The sequence below is a fragment of the Balaenoptera borealis genome (assembly GCF_965194805.1).
Source record: "Balaenoptera borealis genome assembly, chromosome: 12".
NCBI lineage: Eukaryota > Metazoa > Chordata > Mammalia > Artiodactyla > Balaenopteridae > Balaenoptera > Balaenoptera borealis.
Genome location: NC_138869.1, coordinates 52,041,011 through 52,053,195, shown reverse-complemented (window position 1 = coordinate 52,053,195; position 12,185 = coordinate 52,041,011). Strand labels below are relative to the sequence as shown.

Genomic DNA, 12,185 nt, shown 5'->3' with positions numbered 1-12,185 from the left:
CTTTTGCTGTGAACCTAAAATTGCTCATCTTAAAAAGAAGCAAGAGGGACTTCCCTGGTGGTCCAGTGGCGAAGACTCCACACTCCCAATGCAGGGGGCCCAGGTTCGATCCCTGGTTGGGGAACTAGATCCCACATGCTGCAACTAAGGGTTCACATGCCACAACTAAAGATCCTGCATGCTGCAACTAAGACCTGACGCAGCCAAATAAATAAATAAATATTTTTAAAAAAGAAAGGAAGAAAGGGGAAAGAGCATTGAATAAAACAGAACAAAAAACACTAAGAAAGATGGTAGAAAGATGGTAGAAAACAGTCCAACAATATCAACAATCATACTTATGTAAAGTTAGGTAAGAGGCTGTGAAAAAAAAAATTTTTTTTTAAAGCAAGATATAACTACATGGTTTTTCTTGTAGAAAAACTTAAAACATTAAAACACAGAGGACTGATGGGAAAACATATACTGGGCAAATAACTAATCAAAAGAATGCTGAATGGTATGTCAATATCAGACAAAATAAATTTTTAAGGCAAAATATGTTAATAGAAAACTGTGTTAATAATAGAAAACTAGGGGCTTCCCTGGTGGCGCAGTGGATAAGAATCCGCCTGCCAATGCAGGGGACACGGGTTCAAGCCCTGGTCTGGGAAGATCCCACATGCCACAGAACAACTAAGCCCATGTGCTACAACTACTGAGCCTGCGCTCTAGAGCCCCCATGCCAAACTACTGAGCCTGTGTGCCTTGAGCCCATGCTCCACAACAAGCAAAGCCACTGCAATGAGATGCCTGCGCACCGCAACGAAGAGTAGCCCCCGCTCTCCACAACTAGAGAAAGCCTGCACAAACCAATGAAGACCCAACGCAGCCAAAAATAAAAATTAAAAAAAAAAACAGAAAACTGTGTTAATATAAATACAAAACTACGAATTCAAATCAAAGGAAGATATATTAATTCTACTACTTGCATATGCCCCTAATAAAAGTCTATCTCTATATGTATACATATATATTTTCGTATATAGACAAAAATCAAGACAAAACCAACACTTTAGTTGGAGATTAATATATCTTAAGTATTGATAGATTATACAGACAAAAAAAATTACTAAAAATATAAAACCCTATATCCAAGGATGTACATTCTTCTCAAGCACACACTTATAAAAGTTGGCCATTGTATTAATCCATAAATAATTTCTCAATAAATCTCAAAGACAAGGAATCACACAAGACCACATTCTCTGATCCCAATGCAATTAACAATCAACATGAAAAATAAATTTAAATTTCCCATAAATTGGGGAATTTAAAATCACATTTCTAAGTAAATCATGGGTCAAAAAAGAAATTATAATGGAATAATACTTAGATCTATATGACAGTTAAGATATTAAAACTTTTGTAAACTTTAAGTAATATTAAGTAAATTTATAGCATTAAATACAAAAGAAAGGCCAAAACGAGCTAAGCATCGAGCTTAAGAAGTCAGAAGAAGGACAGTAGGATAAACCCAAAGAAAATAAAAATAAAACATTAAAAAGTAAGGCCATATAAACCATCACAACTATTCAAAAAGAGAACAAAATTGTAGTTACAGCAAAGATTTTTAAAATGAGAACACTAGGAACAACTTTATACCAATATATTTGAAAACTTAGAGGAAACTGAAATTTTTCCAGGAATACGCAACCTATCAAGACTTCTGACCCAAAATGCCTGCATAGGTCTATTAAAGAATTTTTATTTGTTGTTAAAAATCTTCTTACTAAATAAATAAATAAATAAACAAATAATCAATCTAACTAAACACAAGGCCCGGATGATTTGGGGGATGAGTGCTACATGCTTTTTAAGAACAGGTCATTCTAATCACACATATTTCCAGAAAACACATAAAGGTGGTAATAAAGCAAGACAAGGAAAGTAGGAAAAAGGAGAATTACAAGTTTATCTAAATCTTAAGCCCTGATGAAAAATGATAAACAAAATACTGACAAAGCTAATCCAATATTTTATCATGTTAACATGTTAAATGAGAAAAACCACATGATCATCTCAGTAGAGGCAGAAAGAGCATCTGACAAAATTTAACACACACCCTTGATTTTATAAGATAGTTAACAGGGTGGCTGATTATAAAAGCATTCTATTAAAAAACCTGCATTTCTATACATAACAGACAACATGTAATTTTAAAAAGAAGTTATCCCCCACCAGAGCAATAAAAAAATATAAGGTATATTGGAATAAAGGTAACAAAAAAAGTTAAGACTTTTATGGTAAAAATTATTGTAATGTAAGACATTAAACTCCCAATTAAATGAAGAGACATACCATGTTCATGTATGAATTCTATTGTAAAGATGTCAATCCCTCCAAACTGGTCTCTAACTGCAATGCAATTCCAATCAAAATCTCAACATTATTTTTTGAATATGCAAATATACATACACCGGATCACAAGTAAAACCTATCTTTTACAATGAGAGTCACAGTTTAAGAAGTTTGAATAAGATTTGCTGAAGACTGAAGAATAAATTAATGAACCCTGATATATGTATATTTATTTATTTATAAATATTCACATAATGGATTACACAGCAGTGAAAAAAAGGCAACATGAATGAATTTCATACACTGTGTTGACTTCAAAAAAGTTAGAGAAGGCAAAATACATACCTCTTTTTAAAACTCAAAAACAGGCAATACTAACATTTTAAGAAATACGTACATACGTGATTTAAAAGTAGAAGAAAATGATAATGACATTCAGCACAGTGCTTATGTTCAGGGAGGAACCAGGGATATGAGATAGAAAGAAGCACACAGGTAGAATGATAATATTGGTGATATTTAAGTCTAAATTGTCTAATGGGGTCCTGCAAGTTCATTTTAACATTATGCTTAGTAAGTTATATGCATGTGGCAATATTGTATATGTATCAAATATTACATACAAAAAATTGTTTAAAATCAACTGGCCAGGTTAGAATCCATAAAATGTGAATAGAGGAAGAAAAAGAAAATGTGAACAGACCAATCACAAGCAATGAAATTGAAACTGTGATTAAAAATCTTCCAACAAAAAAAAGTCCAGGACCAGATGGCTTCACAGGTGAATTCTATCAAACATTTAGAGAAGAGCTAACACCCATCCTTCTCAAACTCTTCCAAAAAATTGCAGAGGAAGGAACACTCCCAAACTCATTCTATGAGGCCACCAGCACCCTTATACCAAAACCAGACAAAGATACTACAAAGAAAGAAAATTACAGACCAATATCACTGATGAATATAGATGCAAAAATCCTCAACAAAATACTAGCAAACAGAATCCAACAACACATTAAAAGGATCACACACCATGATCAAGTGGGATTTACCCAGGGATGCAAGGATTCTTCAATATATGCAAATCAATCAATGTGATACACCATATTAACAGAAGAATAAAAACCACATGATCATCTCAATAGATGCAGAAAAAGCTTTCGACAAAATTCAACACCCATTTATGATAAAAACCTTCCAGAAAGTAGGCAAAGAGGGAACTTACCTCAACATAATAAAGGCCATATATGACAAACCCACAGCAAACATCATTCTCAATGGTGAAAAACTGAAAGCATTTCCCCTAAGATCAGGAACAAGACAAGGATGTCCACTCTCGCCACTATTATTCAACATAGTTTTGGAAGTCCTAGCCACGGCAATCAGAGAAGAAAAAGAAATAAAAGCAATACAAGTTGGAAAAGAAGTAAAACTCTCACTGCTTGCAGATGACATGATACTATACATAGAGAATCCTAAAGATGCCACCAGAAAACTACTAGAGCTAATCAATGAATTTGGTAAAGTTGCAGGATACAAAATTAATGCACAGAAATCTCTTGCATTCCTATACACTAATGATGAAAAATCTGAAAGAGAAATTAAGGAAACACTCCCATTTACCACTGTAACAAAAAGAATAAAATACCTAGGAATAAACCTACCTAGGGAGACAAAACACCTGTATGCAGAAAACTATAAGACACTGATGAAAGAAATTAAAGATGATATAAACAGATGGAGAGATATACCATGTTTTTGGATTGGAAGAATCAATACTGTGAAAATGACTATACTACCCAAAGCAATCTACAGATTCAATGAAATCCCTACCAAATTACCAATGGTATTTTTTACAGAACTAGAACAAAAAATCTTAAAATTTGTATGGAGACACAGAAGACCCTGAATAGCCAAAGCAGTCTTGAGGGAAAAAAATGGAGCTGGAGAAATCAGATTCCCTGACTTCAGATTATACTACAAAGCTAATCAAGACAATATGGTACTGGCACAAAAACAGAAATACAGATCAATGGAACAAGATAGAAAGCCCAGAGATAAACCCACACACCTATGGTCAACTAATCTATGGCAAAGGAGGCAAGGATATACAATGGAGAAAAGACAGTCTCTTCAATAAGTGGTGCTGGGAAAACTGGACAGCTACATGTAAAAGAATGAAATTAGAACACTCCCTAACACCATACACAAAAATAAACTCAAAATGGATTCAAGACCTAAATGTAAGACCGGACACTATAAAACTCTTAGAGGAAAACATAGGAAGAACACTCTTTGACATAAATCACAGCAAGATCTTTTTTGATCCACCTCTTACAGTAATGGAAATAAAAACAAAAATAAACAAATGGGACCTAATGAAACTTAAAAGCTTTTGCAAAGCAAAGGAAACTACAAGTAAGACGAAAAGACAACCCTCAGAATGGGAGAAAATATTTGCAAACGAATCAATGGACAAAGGCTTAATCTCCAAAATATATACACAGCTCATGCAGCTCAATATTAAAAAAAAAACAACCCAATCCAAAAATGGGCAGAAGACCTAAATAGACATTTCTCCAAAGAAGACATACAGATGGCCAAGAAGTACATGAAAACCTGCTCAACATCACTAATTATTAGAGAAATGCAAATCAAAACTACAATGAGGTATCACCTCACACCAGACAGAATGGGCATCATCAGAAAATCTACAAACAGCAAATGCTGGAGAGGGTGTGGAGAAAAGGGAACCCTCTTGCACTGTTGGTAGGAATGTAAATTGATACAGCCACTATGGAGAACAGTATGGAGGTTCCTTAAAAAACTAAAAATAGAATTACCATATGAGCCAGCAATCCCACTACTGGGCATATACCCAGAGAAAACCATAATTCAAAAAGACACATGCACCCCAATGTTCATTGCAGCACTATTTACCAGGACATGGAAGCAACCTAAATGCCCATCGACAGACAAACAGATAAAAAAGATGTGACACATGTATACAATGGAATATTACTCAGCCATAAAAAGGAATGAAATTGGGTCATTTGTAGAGACATGGATCGATCTAGAGACTGTCATACAGAGTGAAGTAAGTCAGAAAGAGAAAAACAAATAGCGTATATTAATGCATATATGTGGAACCTAGAAAAATGGTACAGATGAACCAGTTTGCAGGGCAGAAATAGAGACACAAATGTAGAGAACAAATGTATGGACATCAAGGTGGGGGAAGTGGCGGGGTGCATTTGTGTGTGTGGTGGTGGGATGAATTGGGAGATTGGGATTGACATATATACACTAACATGTATAAAATGGATAACTAATAAGAACCTGCTGTATAAAAAAATAAATTCAAAAAAATTCAAAAATTCAAAAAAAAAATGTGAATAGAATATTTTGCAAATTCCTGTCAAAAGGTTTGTTTGTCCTGAGCTGAATGGCCAAAAGAGGTTGCCTTTTGACACCTAACAAGTAATAAACAAGGGTAGAAAATAGAGAGAACAGCCAGCTGGTTTGAAGGCAGAGATCCCAGGAGCTCTTCAAAAGGGCAGCTCCGGGCTTCCCTGGTGGTGCAGTGGTTAAGAATCTGCCTGCCAATGCAGGGGACACAAGTTTGAGTCCTGGTCCGGGAAGATCCCACATGCCACGGAGCAACTAAGCCCATGCGCCACAGCTACTGAGCCCGCATGCCACAACTATTGAGCCTGCGTGCCACAACTACTGAGCCAGTGTGTCACAACTACTGAAGCCCGCGCGCCTAGAGCCCGTACTCCGCAACAAGAGAAGCCACCGCAATGAGAAGCCCGCACACCGCAACAAAGAGTAGCCCCACTCGCCACAGCTAGAGAAACCCAGCACGCAGCAACGAAAACCCAACACAGCCAAAATTAAATAAATAAATAAATGTATTAAATAAATAAATAATAATAAAATAAAACTGTAACTCTATATCCTTTAAAAAAAAACCCAAAAAACAAAAGGGCAGCTCCCAGGACAAACAACTAAAGGGATATGGTCACTAACAAACTGTCCTCCAGTGACATAGAAGGTGGTTTTTAAGAGTCTATGACTGGAATGAACAACACCAAAATAACACAAAATCAAGGGGTCAAACTTCTATTTTAACGAAGGGGAAATTTATAAAACAGTGTCATATCCTTCTTTCATTTCTTCTCATGAACATTCTGGTTATGGCTTTACAAAACATTTTTAATAACTCAACTCTTTCTTTTTTCATTTTTTTTTTTTAATTAATTAATTTATTTATTTATGGCTGTGTTGGGTCTTCGTTTCTGTGCTAGGGCTTTCTCTAGTTGTGGCAAGCGGGGGCCAATCTTCATCGCGGTGCGCGGGCCTCTCACTATCGCGGCCTCTCTTGTTGCGGAGCACAGGCTCCAGACGCGCAGGCTCAGTAATTGTGGCTCACAGGCCCAGTTGCTTCGCGGCACGTGTGATCCTCCCAGACCAGGGCTCGAACCCGTGTCCCCTGCATTGGCAGGCAGACTCTCAACCACTGCGCCACCAGGGAAGCCCAACTCTTTCTTTTTTTTGAGATCAAGGTGCTTGTCACAGCATGCTATGTTGCCTACGAATCAAATTGCTCAAGGCAGGGTACCTGATAGGCTTCAGCAGCTGAGGTCACCACCTGCTCCACAGCACCAACAACGAAGACTCCCTTCTTAATATGCTCCCTTAAGTACAGTCCAGCCGATGCAGAGTCCAGGAGGTCATAGATCTGCTCGTTGTAGATTTCAATAAAGGAACACTTACAAAGAAAACTCTTTCCAGCTCCAGCCTGTAAAAGAGAAGCCTGGTTTAGCTATATTCTTTTCATGAGTTCATCCCTACCTTTCATGAGCATTCATCTTTCACTCACTTCACAACATATAAATTTCCTACAACATTATCCTTTACACAATACAGGACACGTAAAAGTCAGTTTTAAAATGTAGATTACTAGTTTCAGCACATCAGTACATTTTAAAGCAGCATCGAACTGTGGTCCCAGGAGCCCTAAAGTTTCCAACAGTGCCTCAGAACAAAGACAGGGAGGTGGGACTTGAGCATTCCAAATAGGCAATTCCATTTTTTGTTTGAGGTATAATTGATATACAGCATTATACTAGTTTCAGGCGTATAACATAATGATTTGATATTTGTATATATTGCAAAATGATCACAATAAGTCTAGTTAACATCCATTGCCATACATAGTTACATAATTTTTTTCCCTTGTGATGAAAATAGCAATTCCATTTTCACCTGTTTTACATATAAACCAAGTGTTATATTCCTCAAACGACTGAAAATAATGTATTTTAAAAGTCTCTCTTTAAAAAAATAAACAAATAAATGTTTTCTTTAAAAAGCCTCGCTATAGGATTTTTAACCACAGAAGTGCATGTCACTAAACTTACTTCACTGGCACATAATATGTGTGTCTAACTGCAATGGTCAGGCATAGTTTCTGCAAAGGAGTAAGTGGTAAACCAATGCTATATATCAGACTCCTTGGCACATAGGTAATAGAATATAAAACACTAACGGCTCTTAAGCCTGGAATTCCCTAAGCTAAACACGCACAACCCACAGAATGACCCAATCTGGGAGCCAATGGAAAACGGAAGGCCACATTGCTAGGACGATGGAGCCACACGTGTGAAGCAAGGAGATCACGGTCAGGTGGTAGCAGGTGCTGCAAAGGAGGCAGAGATGGGCCCATTACTAGTGGCTGTCATGAAGATGTAGGGAGAGCTGCAGTCAACTGTGAGCCTAGGCGCAGGTAGGTGACAGAGCTTAATGAATCTGTTTTCCTCAGTTAAGCTTTTCTTTACACTTTCTCTCTTGTAAAATCTGAGAGCCTAAGAAGCACTACATTCTTCTTTCTTTCAGTGTGGGCTCATGGATGATGCATGTATTATAGACCAAAAACTCTTAGAAAATAAAACACTCAGAATCCTTCATTGTATCTTAAGAGCTGAAAGATTTTTTTTATGACCCTAGCCTATCCACACTGTAGACTACCCGTGATGCCACTCCATGTATCATGAGCTGATTATTAGTAGTTAGCTACTCAGAACTAGGTATTTCATAGAATCGCTTTATTTTTACAGTAAGTTTTACCTTCTCTTTTTCACGTTCAATTAAGGAAAACAAATATTCAAAACTTCGTGGAATTACTCCTCTCAGGTTATGAGAAAAATTATCAGATTCAGATGGTCCTAAAGAAAAACGTAAAAAAATATATATATAGCTGTTCATTTTTATTCTGTTAACAGGAGTCTTTCAAAACAGCAACACTGAAAGGCAATTCATATAGAAAAGACAAACTGTATAATCAGTTTCTTTCAGGCCCCCAAACAAGATAAATCGTGGTCTGTAAGAGATGGCATAATAGAACCTGCCTATCAATAGGACTGAAGGGAAGGGCACACAATAGCCACTAAGCAATTTTAAAAAGTAGTTGTTGTTTGATAAATTAAAATATCCATTTCAGTCCCAAGCTTGAAATTTTTCCTTCTGCAGGTACGAAAATTAGCAGAAATAACAAATAATTGTACTTTACTGTTGCATAAGACATTCTGTCTCCTAGGCTGATCGTTATACACTGGCTGTGTGGCCACAGGCTAATTACTTAATCTCTTGGAGTTTTCAACTATAAAATGGAAATAATAATGGTAATAATTATCTCACAGGGTATAAAAATTAGCATTAGCTAGTATTTTCTTAATTGGGCAATAAAAGCCAAGCTGGTAAGAAAGATACTATAGGAATTCTTCACAAGATTTCTGTACAGACAGAAAACTGAAGAGCAATCCAATCTCTATTTTGTTAACATTGGGGAAAAGGGGAGATGTGAGTGGATCCGTAAACAGCAGGATTTTTTGGATACTAATTCAAGCTATAGCTATATCTGCCAGAAAAAAAACTATAAAGCTAGAAAAGATCCAAAAGTTACTATATGTATTAGTTAAACATGCCTTAGAGGGACTTCCCTGGTGGTATAGCGGTTAAAAATCCACTTGCCATGCAGGGGACACGGGCTCAAGCCCTGGTCCAGGAAGATCCCACATGCCAAGAAGCAACTAAGCCCGTGTGCCACAACTACTGAGCCCACGTGCCACAACTACTGAAGCCCATGCGCATGGAGCCCGTGCTCCACAACAAGAGAAGCCACCGAAATGAGAAGCCGGTACACTGCAATGAAGAGTCGCCCCCTGCTCGCCGCAACTAGAGAAAGCCCACGCACAGCAATGAAGACCCAACACAGCCAAAAATCAATCAATCAATAAGTAAATTAAAAAAAAAAAAAAAAGTAAATTTACTTAAAAATATATATATATGCCTTAGAGACCAAAGGAATAACAAAATGCTGGTGTATGCAAGAAAGTTACAGAAAATAAATTTAAAAATATTATCGTCATCTCGGTGTGCTATACCTAAAATATTTTAAATGGCCCTTGTAAACTGGACCTTAAAAAAAAAATAAAAAAAAATAAAAAACAGGGCAGAGAAATGCAAGTAAATGAACACAGAGGACAGATAATATTAGAATATGTGCGGATAATTTTATAACATTTTCCTGCTAAATACTATATAAAGATACTCAAAATATTCATTATAGTTACCTTATCATCTCTTGCCTAGTCTCCTGCCTTGGCTCCCAATCTTGCTTCAGCTCTAGCCCCTCCTATAGTCTCTATTCCATTCAGCTGCCTGAGTAGTCCTTTTATTATACATCAGATCATGTAATTCTTCTTTAAAAAAACAAACAAAAAAAACCTTCCCATGACTTCACATACCCTCATGAAAAATTCCAAAATCCATGACCTGGCCTCAGGCTACAATTTCAACTTGCCCCTTATCCTGTAAAATTCCACTCTAGCCCCATGTGTCTTCTTGCTGTTTCTTGAATGCTCTTGAGCATGCTCCCAACTCAGGGCCTGTGCATTTGCAGGGATGGTCCCTCTGCCTGGAAGATTCTTCTCCCAGAGTCTTATGGTTTCTTCTCATTTCACTCAGTAATTCTCTGCAAATGTCATGCTGAGAGGCCTCTCTGACCCACCTAACTAAAACAGCACCCCCTGCTCTTTTCCATCCTCTTATTTTTCTTCATAGCACTTACTACCTCTGGCATAATTACTAGACACTTATTTGCTTTTACTTGTACATCCCCCATGAGAATATAAGCTCCATGAGAGCCTGGACATTGCCTTGTATTTGAATAGACCACCAGAGCCTTGAAGAGTGCCTGGCATATTTTAAGTACTCACTTATATGTTGTTATAACCTCATAGAAGGGAAAACCTTTCTTACTAAAACTCACAATTCAGAAACCATTAAAAAACAAAACAAAACAAAAAAACCTGAAATTCAACCACATAAAAATAAAAACCGTTGGCATCAGAAAAAATTAAATAAGCCAAAAGAAAAAACCTACAGAAAAATCTGTAATCTATATCATAGACAAAGAGCTAATCTATTTTATGAAGAATCCCCACAAATGAGTAAGAAAAAGACAAGATAATTTTTAAATAAGAAAAAAGCTTGAGGGACTTCCCTGGTGTTGCAGTGCTTAAGAATCCACCTGCCAGTGCAGGGGACGTGGGTTCAAGCCCTGGTCTGGGAGGATCCCATATGCCGTGGAGCAACTAAGCCCATGCGCCACAACTACTGAGCCTGTGCTCTAGAGCCCGTGAGCCACAACTACTGAGCCCACATGCCACAACTACTGAAGTCCGTGCACCTAGAGGCCGTGCTCCGCAGCAAGAAAAGCCACAGCAATGAGAGGCCCGCGCACCACAACGAAGAGCAGCCTCCGCTCACTGCAACTAGAGAAAGCCTGCACACAGCAAAGAAGACCCAATGCAGCCAAATATAAACAAATAAATAAATAAATTTATTTTTAAAAAAGAGAAAAAAGCTTGAATGGGCATTTTACAGAGAGGCTATTCAAATGTCCAATAAGCATATAAAAGGTGCTTAGTAGTCAATGGACATCAAACAAGTGCAAATAAAAACACAATGAGATAGTACTATACATACTCCAGAACAACTAAAATTTTTAAAACAGACAATACCAAATGTGGACATGGATGTGGAGCACTGGGAAATTCCACGTCTACGTGTCTCCATCATGACTTTTTTTACTAAAGCTGAACATACATATATTATAACCCAGCAAGTCCACGCCCATAAGTTTAAAGTTCAATAGATATGAACTATAAAAGACACACACAAGAAAAAAATGTCCATAACAGTACTATTCATGTGCTCTAAAACTCTCTAGCAACAGCAGAATAGAAAATGTGGAATTCCTTTAAGACGGCAGTGTGGGAAGACACAGAGTTAGCATCTCCCCACAACTAGGGCGCCTGCCGGCCGCTGGTGGGGGACTCTGACCCCAAAGAGACGGGAGGAACCACAGAGTGAACCAGTAGGACGTAGGGGGACCAAGGAGGAAGGAGAAGTGGAGGCCAGACAGGATCAGCTCCCCTGAGGCTGGGGAGATCAGGAGAGGCAGGGGAGATCAGGAGAGGCAGGGGAGATCAGGAGAGGCAGGTGGGAGGGACTCTCTGGGAAGAGTGGGAGAGGAGCGGAGGGCAATCGCCTGGCACACTGGTGTTGGGGAGGCTGCTGAGCTCCCAAGCCAGTTCCCCCCCATCAAAGCCCCATCCAGGCCGCATGGGTCCTGGGGGCACAGGAGGGAGGCCGGGGAGATCAGGAGTGGCAGGTGGGAGGGGCCGTCGAGGAGGAGCAGAGGGTGTTTTCCCCACCCACTCAGGCCCAGGGAGCCTACTGAGCTCCCAGACCAGTTCCCGGCCCTCCAAGGCCCACCC

General features: G+C 38.2%; 1 protein-coding gene across 4 annotated transcripts in view; it reads right to left on the bottom strand.

Annotated features, from left to right (window-relative positions):
• Positions 1-12,185, bottom strand: part of KIF15 (kinesin family member 15) — a 119,197-nt gene that overhangs the window by 50,162 nt on the left and 56,850 nt on the right. For all 4 annotated transcript variants that reach the window (XM_082348345.1, XM_082348344.1, XM_082348346.1 and 1 more), the window contains exons 6-7: positions 8,470-8,567; positions 6,962-7,141 (exon numbers count right to left, since the gene is read on the bottom strand). In XM_082348345.1, the coding sequence (XP_082204471.1) occupies positions 6,962-7,141; positions 8,470-8,567 (278 nt within the window). The remainder of the gene's footprint in view (positions 1-6,961; positions 7,142-8,469; positions 8,568-12,185) is intronic.